The 17099-nt window shown below is 42.4% G+C and overlaps 3 protein-coding genes across 4 annotated transcripts; 1 reads left to right on the plus strand and 2 right to left on the minus strand.

Annotated features, from left to right (window-relative positions):
* Positions 1-374: 374 nt before the first annotated feature.
* LOC109483542 lies at positions 375-6758 on the minus strand. 2 transcript variants are annotated; one of them, XM_019786587.1, is made up of 13 exons: positions 6618-6758; positions 5575-5712; positions 5321-5447; positions 4889-4996; positions 4360-4447; positions 3981-4052; positions 3474-3604; positions 3047-3139; positions 2338-2733; positions 1848-1993; positions 1509-1616; positions 1033-1112; positions 375-679 (listed from the first exon to the last, which is right to left on the minus strand). In XM_019786587.1, exons 2-13 carry the CDS (start codon positions 5701-5703, stop codon positions 670-672), a joined length of 1488 nt encoding a protein of 495 aa, XP_019642146.1. In that variant the 5' UTR covers positions 5704-5712; positions 6618-6758; the 3' UTR covers positions 375-669. The 2 variants fall into 2 exon arrangements, with proteins under 2 accessions (XP_019642146.1, XP_019642140.1); XM_019786581.1 differs by having other exon boundaries at positions 1509-1619.
* Positions 6759-7263: 505 nt separating this feature from the next.
* LOC109483827 (lisH domain-containing protein FOPNL-like) lies at positions 7264-10556 on the plus strand. The gene is made up of 6 exons (XM_019786980.1): positions 7264-7332; positions 7772-7969; positions 8535-8619; positions 9026-9219; positions 9610-9703; positions 10455-10556. Exons 1-5 carry the CDS (start codon positions 7290-7292, stop codon positions 9663-9665), a joined length of 576 nt encoding a protein of 191 aa, XP_019642539.1. The 5' UTR covers positions 7264-7289; the 3' UTR covers positions 9666-9703; positions 10455-10556.
* LOC109483979 lies at positions 10256-13275 on the minus strand. The gene is made up of 4 exons (XM_019787140.1): positions 12458-13275; positions 11792-11936; positions 11159-11286; positions 10256-10597 (listed from the first exon to the last, which is right to left on the minus strand). The coding sequence occupies exons 1-4, from the start codon at positions 12843-12845 to the stop codon at positions 10494-10496; spliced, it is 765 nt and encodes a 254-aa protein (XP_019642699.1). The 5' UTR covers positions 12846-13275; the 3' UTR covers positions 10256-10493.
* Between the last annotated feature and the right edge of the window lie 3824 nt (positions 13276-17099).

Genomic DNA, 17099 nt, shown 5'->3' on the forward strand with positions numbered 1-17099 from the left:
TTGAGGTGCTTACAATGTTATCATGGAATGTTATCATCTCAATCCATCTCCAAGTGTCTGTTTCCTTAATAAACAAGAGATCTTCACTTTATCTCAGTACAAAATCTGGTCAATGATTTGGATGTTTAGTTATAATGGTCTTACACACACACATACATGTTCACATCTTTGCAAGTATGTAGTTTGGTGTGCATGTAGATACAGAGCACAAAGAACACAATTAAAAAGCTACACCAGATTTCTTTCCTTTTCTGAGATTCAAGATGAGATTATGAGAAAAACAGCAACAAAAATGTGTGGTCGTTTCAACCCAAAAGAAGCCAAGTAAATGCACTTTAACACGTTATCTTTGCATGGGTGTTTCCTTCTTATCATTTTCCCTGCAAAAATGTATTGCGATCCACAGAAAGAAATTGGTGTGCGCTGATGAAATACTGAATATGGTTAAAAACAAGAACAACAAACTTTACCAACAAACAAATCTATTTCTTGAGGCTTCTTCACACGTCCCTCTACATCCTCCTCCACTTGTACTAAGGTGAAAGTAACATCCAAACAAACTGAACCTCTGTAAATAATAGTTCAGTCACCGGGAGTCTTTGTGTCTCCAGGAACCATCTCACTTTCATACCAGTCTCTTTGGCCACAGCTGTCCTCTCCCTTCTTAACTCACTTCTCCCTATAAAAAAGACCATGGGAAGAAGTGCTTAGGTAAATCAACAAAGAGTACATTTTCAGCTGTGGTTTTACACCAAAAGCAGTTATACCAGCTATACAGATACAGACGCTTATAGCTTGAAATTTCATCTAAGTTGGTAAATTTCAAAAGAGAATTAAACTCAAAGAAATTGGAATTTTTTACCAAATTCGCTACACTGAGAGTGGTTAGATCAGCTATACAGATACAGAAGCTGGTGCATTATACTGTGGGTGGTACAAGACAGATACCAGCTCAAAATTATACAGCTTTTGAAGAAAATCAAGCACAGGCAGATCCTAGTGCTACAAAACAAGGACCAAAGTTGAGCTCACCCCAGCCCCAGGTCGTGCAGCTGCCACTCCAGCTCCATCAGCTCTGCCTGCAGAGCTGCCTTTGTCTGGACCTTCGCCTTCTGTAGGGAGGAAACAACAACTTATACATGTGTCCATGAAGGTTAGACATTCACGTCATAAAATATGCAAGGAAATTGTTACGCAAGCAACTGAGGTTCTGAAAACTGTCAGATGTTTCAAGTAGTCTCCGCTGCTTTTCGTCAGTGAGTATAAAGGTACTTAAACCGTCAGTTTTCAAAATCTATCGTATTGATCGAGTAGCTATTTTCTTGTGTTAGAGTTTCTACACAGACTGGTAATACTCCCTAGTACTGTAGTAGTTCTCAACTTTTATTGACTGGGAAGGGGGCCTAACTGAGAAGTCTGCAAACAAATGTCTGGTATCACCTGTAATGGTGACCGTATGGTTTAGAAACTGTATCAACCACTGACAAATTGTTCATTGACAAACGTACCTCCTTCTCGCTCAGCTGCCTCCCCTGACCAGTGTTAGCCTCCAGAGCTGCGATCTGAGCCAACTTCTTCTGAAGCTTGTAAAGCCTCTTCTTCTTAGAATCACCTACCTTCTGTAAAGGAACAATAGTCTATTGTTATCATAGTCTCCATAGTACAGGAAAAATGAAAGACCTGCTTTTTGGAATCACTTACAGACTACAGGAAACATGCTTTTTTTATCCATCAACAACAAAAGGAGATGGTAGACTTCACCTCTTTACCCATGCTGGAAATGCACAAAAACTAAACTACTTGTGTGCTGATATCTGTACTTAAAAAAAAAACTAATAACTCATCACCTCGTCAGACACTTCAGTCTGGGAGTCGGAGGCAGAAGAAGAGGGGGAGTCAAAGCAGGGAGGGGGAGGGGGGAGGGAGGAGGCAACGGCTGCACCGCAAGGACTGCTGTTGCCGTTTGTCAGGCCTTCCAGTTCTGGAATGCTTCCTGCAAGCGTGAAAAAGGACATCAATTTTGTTTAGAACTCGTAACTTATGCTATGATTATATGAAGAAACGACTTAGGGCCTGATGCCGAAAAGTAAGGGAGCCATAAATATTACCAGCCCTTATGTTAAGTACATCTAAATCTAGGAGGTTTTTTTTCCCTTAAAAGGAAATTCAAACATCAATCTGTCTGGCAAAGATGTTGTCTTGAGGACACTTGAGTTACTTCTCACCTGTAGGATTCAGTAGGAATGTAGCTGATAAACAACTGAGGTTGCAGGTAGCAAAAAATATGTCATTGTGATCTACCTACTTGACGAAACAAAATAATAAAGCCTGCGTTACCATTGGAGCTGCTCCTGGCTACAGCCTGTCCCACAGTTGGCTGAAGCATCTGCCTGTACCCGGACAGGCCCCTCCCACGCCCCAGGCACATCAGCAGCTCAGCGTCGGACAGCGGACGGGTGCTGGGGGGAGCCATGGCAGCAGCGGACACCCCGTTACTGTGGCCGTTGGTAACTGCCTGGTTCTGTGGCATCTGTGCTGTGGCTGGGGTGATGCTGTGACCATTGGTAAAACCCTGGGTGTGTGACACTGCTGCTTCTACAGTTGGGGTACCATGGCCGTTGGTAAGGCTCTGGTTTTGCATGGTTGTGCTGTTGTAACCGTTGCTCATCGCCTGATGTTGTGGAGCTGGTGCAGCTGCGGAATCCCCAAAGATGTTGGCAGCAATCCTTGGCCCTGAGAAAAACAAAAACACAGTCAAACATCTTCCATAAAAAACACACTATTTCTAGGCGGGTACAGTATAGATAGGAAGCTAGCTATTCCAGGGTCAATCTACCAAAAAGTGGTCAGTATGGATGGGTGGTGCTTGTGCAGTGGTGATCACTTGTAAAAACAGAAACATGAACATCCTATAACAAATTATCTATTTTTTGGAAACTTAAGATTTTGAGCCTTCAGATTTCCATGCCAAACTGGCATGTTGACAGGATTCAAGCTGTTTTGTCAAGGTCATGACTATGGTATCCAAAGTCATGGGATCACCCACCTGGCCTTTTGATTGGTGGAGGCCCTGCTGACCTCTGACTCATCAGCAGACCCCGCCCGACCCCGCCCATGTTCAGGGAGTACGTCAGGTTATCTGGAAAAACAACAGACAAAAAAAAAGGTTAACACCAGTCACTTCGCACTTGAAGAAGAATACAAAGTTGGAGGTTGAATATGTAATACAAAATACACATACATCAGATTCTGTCAGGTGTCAGACAGTTCAGATCACATCTATAAGCTTTTGTCAGTGACTGAGAATGATTAATTTCATACACACACATACACACATGCACACAACTCACTCACACATGCAGACACATTCACACATGCACACACACAGTGGTACACTAACAAACACACAGATACAAACAAAAACAGTGACACGCACACACACACACACACAGATAATCCAAAGGTCCACTGACTTGGCTGTGCAGGCTGGATGCCTTGCTGGACTGTAGGCTGCTGCGGAAGGAGGCAGGCAGCAGCACCAAAGTTCTGTGGGATTCGCAGTTTGGTGGAGTTGGCACCAGCTGCCCCATTCACCAGTGCTGCACTGTGAGAATGTACAGCATAACAATAGTTACTAGACTGGCAGTTTTACACTGTAAAATATGATCAATTCACAAGCAGTCTCTTGGTTACACATGTATATCTAGTATTAGATGATTAGCTGGAATAACATGAAGGATTTGAACTGACAACATTGTGGCGCTGGCAAATGTCAAACTAGTACTGAGATGCAACACGCTACACTGTGCACGATATAGGCAATGATGTTTGTCTTACAATAAGTTAGATGCTTTATTACTCCAATAGCTTTCATACAATTCAAATAGAATTATAGCAATTCTTCCTAATAAACATATAGTACAGATACATAACAGATGAACTTACAATTATTAGTGACAAATATTTACAAATTGTCTCACCTCTCTGCTGCTTTCCTCTCCTGCTCCTTCCTAAGCTTCCTCTTGTAGTTTTTCTTCTGAGCAGGAGTCATCCTAAAGAAAGTAAAGAAACACAAGGAATCAAAACATAAAATCTGCGTAACATGTAAAACTGATTCTAAACAGTCTATTCAAGTCTTGAAATACCCTTTGGCAAACTATGTACCGGTACCGGTAGCTGCATTTATGTACTTTTGTTTTTAAAGGGGTTTTACCTGTTTACTGGTCTCTCCCCCAGATGCCATGTCATGAAATGGAGAGTGGATAGCACAATTGCATATAAATAAACAAAAGTTTGCAGTGCTGACTGGGTAGGTGTGTGGGTAGGTTTGTGTGCTTGAGGAAGAGATGTCAGACTTACAGGGCGAGGTCCTTGGCAGTGACTTCCTGATCTCCCTCCTGCTCCTGCTGGGCCTGGGCTGCTGCTGCTGTGTTGTGGTGTTCTGCCTCTGGGGTTTAGAGGTGAAACACATCATCAAATGGTTAGCACAACTTTACAGGTGTTGTCGAGTCTGTTTATGTTGACCAATCAAGGACATGGTCACATCAGACAAGGTGGTCAATATAGACAGGATCCTTAATGCTTGGGTCACTAAGTCAAAGTACAAGTTGAACTGCTTGTTTGAATCTGTATATGGCATCGTCACGCTGGCAGCATCCTTATTTCTGCCCCTGGAAAACGATGTTCCTTGCCTTTTTTATCTGTACATGTAGTAGTATATTGAACTTTAAAGGATAGAATTTAGGAACTACCTTCAATTGCATGCAGAATCTAATTGGCCATTTTAGTTTTGACTACATAATCTCAAAAGACTTGATAATGATAGCCCCTTAAAAACAACAACTTCACTTTAAGTAACACAGGCACTTGACCTTGCCTTAAGACTCACCCCCTTCCCAGTCCTCCTCAGCAGGAGGAGCCTCCCAGGAGTTGTAGGCGGGGACAGCTGTGCAGCCTTTAAAGTATGACCCTTCCTCTCCATCATCCATACTCTGAGCTGTAGGGGAGTCAAATTCACACATATCATCACAGAATCTGTAAGATGTGTAAGAGGTGTTTGCTTGGTTTTGTGAAATTTGCTGGTAGTGAAAGATATGAATTACAGAGACCCTGCTCCTCAATAGGCAGGGGCACCACCCAGCTGTAGGGGGGTACCCATACTGTGGCTAGAAAAACAATAAGTTGTTAAGGGCATAGTTGAGCCTTACAGTCAAGTCTTACGCAGCTTTTGATAATTAACTAGTGAGTTACTACTGGGTATAGACTAGAGACAGTGGCAGTTTACTGGTACAATGTAATGCGAAACAGACATAGGACATACCATGGCTAGCATGATCCTCCAGTACTTTCCTGTCAGGGCAGTTCAAAATGTGGTGGCGATGTTCTCCTATTGTCACAACGTGGCGCGCGTTGAAGGGACAGGTCCGCATGTCATTGCTGGTATAATTCTGCCAATAAGATAAGAATAAAAACATTTTTTCTCAGTTGCTAGAAGTAAAAGTGTGTAGCACTAGTTTACTTTGTAATAGAGGCAAGAAGCTGGCCCAAGTGGACCCAGCAAACAGTTCTACTTACCCTGCGACACTTCATAAGATGATATGGCATTCTTGATGCTCGGACCAGGTGTACTTTGTCATAGGGACAAATGATCAGCTCGTTGGGGTCCACCACGTCCATGGTGCTATACTTCCTGTAGCTGGTCATGGCTGAAAACTGCAGGTGGCAGAAACAGGTGACAAAACATGAAAAACTGAGACTTTTCTCCAACATAATATTCACATGGCCAGATATGAGAAATACAATGATTGTGTATGGAAAACAGTTCAAAATACCATCCAATCGCTGAGGTGACACAATATGCTAGAATGTACTCATAAATTCTTGGCATTTTCTGCAAAATGTTTGGGAATGAAAATTGCACAAAAAAACACTTGCAAGCTAGGAGAATACTACTAGTGCAGGCAAAGTATTCTCCTCTAAAAATTTAGTAAAAATACTAAAATGGATAGTACATGCATATGTATTTCAAGCCGAAAAGTTTCTCACTTGGATACTACTCATTGGATTCCAGACTGTAATTTGAAACTAACCACCACTTTTGGGGCACAAATTAACTCCAGATGGAACACACGAAATCAAAATAAACCCCGCAAGATGTTTTCTCCACGCCTCCACGCATCACTTTCCGTTTCCTCTATAATTTGCTTTTCCTAAAAAAGGAGCAAACAATTGTACTGAAAGAAACTCATTGCAAATATCACAATGGCGTTAAAAAATGCAAAGCTTCATAAATCACTTAGCTCACACATGAGAATATGCAAATGTCGCATCCCCCTCCAGCCCCCCTCCCCAAACCATCTGTGGCACGCATATAGTTGGTGTGAAAGAAATAGAAAACAAAAACACTGACTAGAAGTCGGCTTGAAAAGCTATACATTTCTGCAATTGGTTGGTTTTCCCCGTAGAGATATGTCAAGGTTACGGTTCATAGATAGGTGGCTTCTTATGCACTCTGTGACAGATTTTGGTCCCGCTAGCTGGCTGCTCCCCAAAATTTGTCAAAAACTTTCTCATCAAACTACGGCCCAAAACGAACGATTCCACAAATAAATCCTTACCCTGTATCCTCGGTGGCGTCAGGAAGACGTAAGTTACAAGAGTAAGCCCTAACAGTTGGAAATTTGGGTAGAAATTTCAAGAAAAACACGGCCTTCAAGTTGTTGGCACCGTCACTCTGTCAGTTCTTTGAAAAGTGACAGCCTGACAGGCGAGGGCTTCGCGCACGATGTTGCTGCCCGCTGATTGGTTGAAATCATTTCTTATCGGTGACGTCAGAGAAAATAAACAATTTCCCGAGTTCTGATTGGTGGAGAATACAGAACTTTACGACTTGCGTTCCAGGAAATGCAAACAATCGAACAAAATGCGAAACACATTGCCATTAAATTTTACGGTTTGGGGAATACATTTGGTCCCACCACCTTCTTCCTGCCGATTATTGACATCAAAGAGATACCTGACACCTCTTTGTCGCAACAGATGGTTTCGCGTATGCAGATTTGAGCATCCTGTACAATAAAGTTCTTCAGTCTTAAAAAGGAGGCCAATTTGTTTTATAACTTAATATCGTAGACATTAGAAAGAAACCTAGGGAAAAAAACACAGAATGTAATGATTATTTTCCAATTTCATTTGCGCAAGAAAAGTTAGTCTTTAACTTTCTGCGAATATCGTAAGAATCGCTAGGTGGCGCGAGTTCGTGACGTCACACATGGGCGGGCGATTGAAACATGGCAGCCACAAGCAGAGCGACGGTGGACGAGCTGAAAAACGGTAACGTTAGCCGTCCAGTTTTCACTCGCTGTTTTCCATTTCTCCCAACTACAAGAATCTAGAACAATATGAAGTTCGTTACTGTTTTGTAATCATGTTGATTGAACCAGTTAATGGCTGCCACAACTGTCGTGTAAAAAGTGAGTGATGTGGGGAGGGGGGCGATGTGTAGTTTTTGAAGGGCTGTAACTATTTTTCTTGGCCTTTTCTGTTCATTTGCAAATTTAGAAAGTTTTAAACACTAACTTAACTAAATTTAAAACGTTAAGAGACTAACAAGTTTTGTTATACATGATCTTAATGTGGCCACACAGTGATTAAAAATTATATCACAATATTTTATGCAAATTATATTTTGTTTGTAAAAAATTTGCACATGAAAAGTGTTGCACATGAACTAAACCCCGTGTCAGTACTTACTTGTTACTGTGCCCTGAAGTGCTGAAGGAGTCCCTAGAGGCCCGTGGAGTGATGGGACAGCTACAGGCACGAGTTCGAGCAGAAATCTTCAAGTCCATGCAGGACCCGCTTGAGGAGAAGCCTCGTCTGAACCATGAGAACATGCTGATCAACGAACTGATCCGGGAATACCTGGAGTTCAACAAGTACAACTACACACAGTCTGTACTGCTGGCAGGTCTGGAGAAGATCTTCTTAGATCTAAAATGAAGAGAACATAAAAAATGATAAATGCAAATATGCTGGTAACCTCAACATTTGGCCAATTGCAATGTTCAGATTTCTTGAGACTCTTACAATTTCTTGCCATATACTAGTAAATAACTTACATGTATAATGTGTACAGTCCTGAGTCCTACTCTCTGATCTTCCATGCTTCTATTGATCAACCTATGTTTAAAACAACTACTTTTACCAGTACACTGTTACCAGTACCAGGTACATATGGTCATTGTTTATCGTATTCAGTGACATGATTTTTGTGTAAACAATGGTGTGAAATACTGTTAAGATCTATTATTATTAAAAATCTAGAACCCATGTTTCCATGAATCAGTCTTTCTCAAGTTGTGGTCAAGTCTGAACCTTACAGTAGCATGAACCAACTTGAAGTTATCCCAAAGCCTTAGCTTATTGTGGAACTTCAGTCATCTTACCTAGTACTGGGGTGATAGTCTAATCATACAGTGCCATTGCACTCCTTCTAAACTTCACTCCTGATGACCAGTGTTGTTTCCCTGCAGAGACAGGCCAGCCCAGGACTCCCCTCAGCCGAGACTTCCTGGCTGCAGAGCTGAACATCAGGGAGGACCCAGACACTGCCTCTGTGTAAGTGTTACTTATTCCTGTGTTTGATGATCTGTCTACACTTAAAATACTGCCTTCTTTGGTTCCATTATGTACATGTTTTTGTTTGACCCAAGAACTAGCACCCATGTATGTTCACACCCATATGCATGTACACACAAATCCATACACACACAAATGTACTGGTACATGTATGCACCAAACCATACACAAACCCATTCATGCACAAATCCATGCACACACACACCCATACACACACAAACCCATACACACACAAACCCATACTAGTACATGCACAGACCTATAGTCCAGACATGAATCCATACAGAAATATTCACACACTTACACTGTCTTACATTTACACATGTACATCCATGTACATTTGATTTGCATTTAAATTAAGACTGTCTTGTATCCCCCTCCCCAGCCCACTACTGTATGGCATACTGAACCACTTCACCAGCAGGAGGCAGGAAACAGTTCCCACAGGAAGGTCTGCGGATATCCCATCATCCTCAGCTCTGTACAGACCGCACAGCTCCCCAACTCTGTCCAGTCATCGCTGGTCACCAGTCAGAACAGAACAGACATATGGCAGGGAGAGGGGCAGTCATATGGAATGTAAGGGACTGTTTGTCATGCTAGTACCTGTGTATAGGGAATGTATTTCATGGTCTTCCGATGGTAAAATTACAGCTGCATTTCAAAGTAGCTGTGACAATAGGAATATAAAGCAAGGAAGACCAATGGCTGTGTCATTGTCATTGTGCTTGCCTACAATGCAGCATGTTATATTATGGCGAGCTAGTGTAGTTCAAAGTACATGTGCCTGTAGTTGAATGGACTAGGCTACAGTTACACTGATGTCCAGAGATACTATCATAAGATACCGGTATACTAAGAGTAAGATGACTATGTTGTATATTCTAGGGAAGTGAGTTTTTTTATACAGGGATGTGTGCTATTGATTTGTTTACCCTTATTGCCATGTTATTTGTTTGTTTGTTCCAGATGTTCGAGAAGGCATGGAGGGCCAACCTTTAGTGTATGAAGGAGGAAGGAGATGATGGTTCCAGGACACAGCTGACAGTAACAATGAAATTTGGTACTTGGATCCAAATGAACATTTAGCCGAGATGTTGTAAGGTTCTTTCTGGTATGAAGCAAACACAATAAATGCATGTGTATCCGATTAACAAAAAGCTAGTTACAGGTTGTATTATGAAACAATGGATTGAATATTTAATGACCTTATTATATATCGCAATGTACAAACTTTTAAAAGGGACTAAAAGTAAGGTAATAATCATCTTTATCAGAAACCATCTTTATCAGATATGAGTCTGAAATTTAATATTTTGTCATTTCTATCCCTGGATTGTACATGGTCTCTTCCTAGTCTTCATCCTCTTTGTCTTCCCAGTTGGCTTTGGTCTTTTTTATCCTTCTCTTTCTTAAAAGTTACCTGGGGGGAAGTTGTTCCCAACTTTTCTTGCTCCAATTCCTTTTCACTCTTAGTCTACCTTATCTCACTGTTTTTTACCCATTTATCTCTGTATATACATTTGTATGTCTCTCTGTTTTTAATGTTATGTAAGGATATGCGCCTTTGGTGCCTGAAATAAAGAATAAGTTTAGCTCCAGTGTCTGATTCTTGCTATAATTATACTTGTACATGTACAAAATGTATCTAGTAAGGCCACTTTGTTCTCTAGATTTTGTGTGGCCAACTCCTGCTGTATTTCTTTCTTTGCTTAATCCTCCTTGAACTCATCCCTTTGTCTACATACATGTAATGTAACATTGTATCCACATAATGTATCTCAAACATTGTATCATATTTTCTGTATTCACAGAGAATCTCATGAATCTGTAAAACTGCTGGAGGAGACCCTCTAGTCGTCACAGTCGGATGGCGGGTCGTCTGGGCTGGGCGGGTCGCAGTGTTTGAAGCGGAAAACGATGACATCATCATTAAACACACCAATCAGGTCCACACCTGCCAGGGAGAGGCACAGGGAACGAATCAAAGGAGGTTGACTGCTGCATTTTTATGGAATAACCTAAAAGTACGTAGACAACACATATACATCATGTACAAACATGATACATAACAGTCACTGTGGAGTACTTGTTTACATGTTGGGGGGGGGGGGCTCTTTGTTTGGAGATATGTAAAGTATGTGTATAACTAATGTGTGTATAACTACCAGTAATACAGTGTATTTGATTACTGTGGCTCCTCAAGTAGTACTGGTAATAACACCTTACTTTCTTCTGTGAAATGAGAATACAATGTAATCCTTAAAGATACATTTACCATTGGCACTAAAGAACTGAACTGATGTACAATGTATACTATTAGGTCATTTTATATTGTATAAGTTTTTATCAACTACATGTATGTTGCTATTTAGTGTGCTAATGCAAATTCTACTAGTACAATGTATATGCTTTGTAGAAGAACAAATCCATGTGCAGATTATCATGTTTGAGTGATTCTGTTGTACAGTGAGGTGCAAAAGATTTATAATTGTTGAACTGCAGCCTTCTGTCTTACCACGGTCAAACTTGACTTTCTTCTTGTTCTCAAAGCGCCAGAAGGTCCTGTCTTCCTCGCTGGCTGCCACACCGTTGATGGATGTAATCATGTGGGATGAAAGAGATCCATAGTACTCTGCCTGGAATCTAGCCAGGGGAAAGATCACACCAATTCATGTCCTTGTAGTTCCAAAATGAAAATTCAGCAAGAAGTCAACATGAAAACAGAGGGAAATTCTTGGAACCTGGATGGGTCACTTTGGTACAATGCAATCAGAGATGGCAGACTTCACCCCCTTAAGTTTTACCCATTCTACTTTGCAGATTGGACGGGAGCACAGAGAGTCCTAAAAAAGTAGTTCACCCCCTATTCTTTAAGTTGCACCAATCTAGTTTCTTTTTTTTTGGTTGTGGGAGCTTCATACATTAACCTCGGGTTTGAAACCTCTGCATGTACAATGTAAAAGTATACAGATATTAGTTTAGTTAAGCTTCACATCTTATTTTCAATTATCTGAACTTGCATTCTCAAGATACAAGAACCACATCTTGGAAATTAGTATGATGGTGTTGGGATTATAATGGGGTACTACTACTGTTTCATTCTTCAGAGAGATCCGTGTTGGATGATATTCATTTTACAGAAACTCACGTGAAGTTGGGGTCGTTAGCTGATGCCTGGAGCAGCAGAGTATACACGGAGCTCCGCGGTGGGACAGATACACAAGCCTCGTACGGCTGGAACCCTGGGTCAAGGTCGTTTTTAACCTTCAAGGTCACTGTTGCCAAGCCTGTACCTGATAATGAGAAGTGGTCATTAGGAAGAATATAACAAAAAGGTACAAGAAAGGTAACATTTGAAATGCAAAATGTTTACCTTCACCTGTACATGAGGATGGTCTACCCCAACATGAACAACTTGAACATTCATATACATGGTGACCAGCATTATGTAATGTAACACCAAAGGGTGTCTGCTGCAAAGGTAGACATAGTTAAAAAGTAATATCAATTAATAGCCTCTTTGGTGCCAAAAAGGTACAAGGGAAACAGAAAGGATGGCAAAACGGTTCCAGGATAGACAGACAGCGCTTGGTAAGCACTGTCCCTGGGGCGTTGGCCAATGCAAAAATGTCCCTTCCAAGGGTGGCGAATGCGGCAGAAAAAGATGGCTTGAGACGGATTATATCCGGATTGCAACAAGCCGGATTCAATCCGGATTACTTGCTGGATTGCATATATAATATACTGGTTTCGGTGAGGGAGAAACGGGCATGATTGTATTACACTCGGAGTCGTCAACATTCCCCCTCCCCACCTGGTCCTTTGCTGCCCAAGACTATCGCGTCCGCTTCCTCCTCATGTCTCAGAGATGGAGATAACGGTTGACCCTGAAGGATGGCGTCCAGCTCCTTATAGAAAGGGCAAGACGCGCGGGTACTATCCCCGCTTGTCTTGTCATGTTCATTATACGCCTTCGCTCTCCTATATTTGGCTTTCATGTTCTTGATTTTGCTCCTGCACTGGGCGGCTGTCTTGTAGTACCCGCGCGCTGCCAGCGAGGCGGCCAGGTCTTCATAAACCACCTGGTTACGGTACGTGTCGCGGAGCTTGTTCTGCATCTCCCGGCTCCCGTACAGGGACATCAGCACTTTCACCTCCTGCTTCGACCAGGTTGCATAGATTGGTTCCAACGCGGCCATCATAAATTATCTTAATTTTAAACAAAGAAAGCTTTTAAAAGACAGACGAGACGCTATTATAGAAGAAATATGTTAGAACAGAAGTTTTGAATAATTTTAGTTGTTCGTGTACGTGTATTTTCGCCTGAGTACGGCAGGCTGCTTTTGCACACGGTCCCAAGGATGAAAATAACAGTGACCCCACGTACCCGGAGTATGACGTCATCATCCCTAGATCGATCTTCACGTACTGAATGCTACACGAATCCGGATTGGTCCGGCTTAAATCTGGCTTTAAGCTGGCTTAATCCGAAAGGATGGAGGCGATTCTGGCCATACACATGTACATTCAGGCAAGGGGTTGGCAAATTTAAATCCATGCGCAAGGTTCTCAAAACCAAGGAGGTTTAAAATTAATACACATCCCCAGAGGATCTGTACAACCGTTCCGAATTTAGAAGGGCCGACAACACTCGCCGATGAAAATGCTTTTCTTGTACATCAGCGAACTATCTAGGAGAGTATGGCACTGTGCAATATGTCACATATCTATCTTGGCTCTTTTTCTTTTGTTTTTTCTTTTTGGATGACACACCCCAACCCATTTTGAAAACTGAAGGTCTACAGGTTGGGCTGTACTGCGTACGTGACCAACTAGATATAAGCAATGGAGTGCTTTGGCGGGACCTAGTCTACATGTAGTATAAGCTGAATTGCTGTGAATATTTAAATGCTTTTTCTATGTTTGCTGGAGTTTGATACGTGGAGAATATTTCATGACAGTCTAAACGAAAATTGAGTCATGGAACATCCCTTTTTTACTGCACACGTACCAGGTGGCTCCCACCCTCCTGCGCTAGCTACAAAGGTGTGAATTCAATGCCAAGGATTGAGAACGTAAAGTTCTTTCCAGTACTAGTGTCGACCATTTGTTAACGTTGAAGCGTTAAACGTCGATCCGCCCGCGCGTGACAGTGGATCCATCATTTGCCACCACTGTTTATCCTGTGTGCGGAACCTTTACTTCGTACCTTCCGGTTCAGTACCAATACGTTCGTTACGCCACGTACTCCAGGTGTGTCCAAACAGGGCAAGAACAACAATATCCAAACAGGCAATCATCGCATGATCAGGGGCTATTTTGTTGCCATTTTTTGCCATTCTCTAGATCTGCGTTTCGCATGCTCTCTCGCGTAATGCTAAAAATAAGCAGCCACGAAAATGGTGACAAATAACGTTAACCTATCGATCTCATCCGGTTGGAGATTTGAGATAGCAACAACAAAAACAGAATTACATTGCTGAGAAAGATTTCCTCCATGTACATACATTAAGTACGTGGGCCCTTTAGTTGTTGCTAAGCTTCAACGCTTGTAAACCGTCCTCGCGATCGGTCTCACCATATATCTTAAGAGTTATAAAAGAGGTTCGACAGGTTGTTTTTGTAGGGCGGCCCTTCTGTTTTCTTCCTCTTAGGTTTCATTTTTTTCTGTTTCCTTTTAAACGTCCTGTTTCAAAAACAGTCAAGTCTTGAGTGAAACTACGTATACGCGCTCTCACTCGGGCAAGTCCCCTCCAGATGGAAGGAAGCAAACGTGACACCTATCCACAAAGGAGGTAGTCGTCATGCCCTCAACAACTACAGGCCAATATCACTTCTGAACAGTATCCCCAAAGTATTGGAAAACCTTGTAAACAAACGTTTAAATGACCACATTCGCCCAATGCTGACAAAACACCAAAGCGGATTTCGAGCGTACGACAACACTACTCTCCAACTGGTCCGACTTGTGGACGAATGGACAAAAGCTATGGACAAGGGAGAGGTGGTTGGTTGCGTCTTTCTGGATCTGCAAAAGGCTTTTGACAAAGTCTGGCACCATGGTCTTCTGGCCAAACTAGCAGGTTACGGAATCCGTGGGTCCCTCCTAGAGTGGTTTTGCAGCTACCTTACAGATAGACGTCAGCGGGTGGTTGTCAACGGCGCAACATCCGACTGGAAGACACCCCTTGCTGGCGTCACCCAGGGTTCTATCTTAGGCCCAACACTCTTTATCTTATACATTAATGACTTACCTTCTAGATGTACAACATGTGAGGCGAATCTGTTCGCAGATGACACCTCTCTTACTGTAGCTCACCGTTCCATCAACACAGTTGTAGACTCACTGAACACAGATCTGGCTACAGTTTCCGAGTGGCTACAACACTGGAAACTAGAGGCTAATAGGGACAAATGTAAAGTTATGTTTCTCACTACCCGCCCCCTCCCACAAAGGATCCCCCCGGTCATCTTAGCCGGTACCACCTTACAGATTGTCCACAGTCACAAACACCTGGGTGTGACCCTAACCAGTAAACTCACCTGGTCTGCACACGTCGAAGCCATGACAAACAAGGCAAGACGTACTGCTGGAATGCTCTGCGCCCTTCGGAAAAAGGTGCCCAAGACCATACTACTACAACTGTACAAAATCATTGTCAGACCAGTTCTAGAATACGCTGATATCGTCTGGGGTGGTCTCACCATGCGTGATCAAAAGACCATCGAATCGGTCCAATACCGGTCAGCCAGAGTGATAAGTGGACACCACGGGATTCCTTATCCCTCTCACAAATCTCTCTATTCTCAGTTTGCCCTCCCTACACTTACTTACCGTCGTAAGGTTCACGCAGTAACCACTCTGTACAAATTGAAGAATGGTCACTGCCCGCCCCACCTAGCTAGTTTATTACCTGTTACCAGGACATCCGCCATACACTCCAGATACCCCCTCAGAAATGGAAATAATCTTTGTGTACAAATCCCCAAAAGCTCCAGAACACAGAATGCCTTCCTCCACAGAGCCACCCTCTTATGGAACTCCCTCTCAGTTGACATTCAATCGGCCCCAACACTGTCTTCTTTTAAAGCTAAAGCATGGAAATCCTTCGGGGATCCATATTCTATTTAACTACACATCACATTTGTGCCACCTCCCGACTTAACAGTTGTACATATTATCCCCGAGTCGGCAACTTTGTAAATACTTGGACTCTACCACTCAAACAATATGTATTTCATAAATGTAAGCACATATTATTGTTATTGTATTTGGATTGTAATATGTATTTTATGTATGTATAACGTTTCTTCCTACTCCCCAGGGTGTCCCTTAATAATAGTCTCTGACTAGTTGGGACACCCTGGCTTCTTTGTAAGCCAAATAAATAAATAAATAAATAAATAAATACGCGCGTTACGAATCCGGGCCAAGCAGATTTGCGGGAGGATCAGTTGAGCCCACTGTGAGCATCCTCCCGAGGCAGGGGTGCTTCCGTACTAGGCTAACTAACGTTTTTGCCGCGGGATAGCTCTGTCGTGGGGGGGGGGGGTGACTGTGAGTTGAGCCTTGAACTTCGAACGCTGACATTGATACTCGGATGTCAACACAGAAGACAATGGGGCCCCGGGACCAGTTACCGTAAAGTTATGTAGAGCTTTGGGCGTTCTGCTGTACGTGTACTTATCCGTGGACGCGACGCCACACACCACAAGCCATATGTTCTTGGAGACCAGTGTTTTAACATGCTGTCTTTACTAATGCGATTACTCACTACGATACAGACATTTAATCCTCAAAACTGATCATATAGAGGTCGACCATAACATAACTAAAACCCCCCTGTCTAAACATGTACTGTTTATATATGCCATATTATGATATGCAGGTGTTTTTTTTTTCAATGGAAGGATTAATTCACCTAACAGTCTTACCTGCCATTCTTCAATTAGTCAAACACAATCTCAGACTATAGCAGCAGTTTCAACGCAGAGTACTAGTAGAGCGGCGGCGCGTTGGTGCTCAACTCAGCAGGGAGCCTTGACTACTCCTGAGTGGCAAGTTAAAACTACTTTCACTTTTGACAAAAGCCTGTTAGTGCCGGGTGCAGACCGGTGCGTCACAGTTTCGATGGTGACCAACTTTTTTTTAGTTACACGGACGTGATTGTTGTCACGTTTGGTGTGCAGGGTTCTGTTTATATCGATTTCGCTTGGGGAACAATATAGTGCAATACGACACCTATCTGCAAAAATTATATTATGCCCACATGCAGTGCAGGGGAAAACTTTTCATCACCTTTGCCTGTGACTATCGTAGCTATTTTCCCTAAAAATGTGTTGGATTAAAAAAATTGTTCTGCATAAAATTGTTCTGCATATATAATTTATCGTTCATTCATGTAACAGATTGATTGATAGCCTCGCTGGAACATAACAATGCTGCACTTTGGGTA

Source organism: Branchiostoma belcheri, unplaced genomic scaffold, assembly GCF_001625305.1.
Source record: "Branchiostoma belcheri isolate BF01 breed outbred unplaced genomic scaffold, Haploidv18h27 scaffold11, whole genome shotgun sequence".
In the NCBI taxonomy this organism is placed as follows: Eukaryota; Metazoa; Chordata; class Leptocardii; order Amphioxiformes; family Branchiostomatidae; genus Branchiostoma; species Branchiostoma belcheri.

Coding starts and splice junctions, on each gene's coding strand:
- LOC109483542 (XM_019786581.1), bottom strand. CDS start 5,703: ATGACCAGCTACAGGAAGTATAGCACCATGGACGTGGTGGACCCCAAC. Junction 4,997..5,320: donor GGAGGATCATGCTAGCCATG/GTATGTCCTATG, acceptor ACTCCCCTACAG/CTCAGAGTATGGATGATGGA. Junction 2,734..3,046: donor TCCACCAATCAAAAGGCCAG/GTGGGTGATCCC, acceptor TGTTTTTCTCAG/GGCCAAGGATTGCTGCCAAC.
- LOC109483827 (XM_019786980.1), top strand. CDS start 7,290: ATGGCAGCCACAAGCAGAGCGACGGTGGACGAGCTGAAAAACG. Junction 8,620..9,025: donor GACCCAGACACTGCCTCTGT/GTAAGTGTTACT, acceptor CCCCCTCCCCAG/CCCACTACTGTATGGCATAC. Junction 9,220..9,609: donor GAGGGGCAGTCATATGGAAT/GTAAGGGACTGT, acceptor TGTTTGTTCCAG/ATGTTCGAGAAGGCATGGAG.
- LOC109483979 (XM_019787140.1), bottom strand. CDS start 12,845: ATGATGGCCGCGTTGGAACCAATCTATGCAACCTGGTCGAAGCAGGAG. Junction 11,937..12,457: donor CTTGGGCAGCAAAGGACCAG/GTGGGGAGGGGG, acceptor TCTCATTATCAG/GTACAGGCTTGGCAACAGTG. Junction 10,598..11,158: donor GAAAGTCAAGTTTGACCGTG/GTAAGACAGAAG, acceptor TCTCCCTGGCAG/GTGTGGACCTGATTGGTGTG.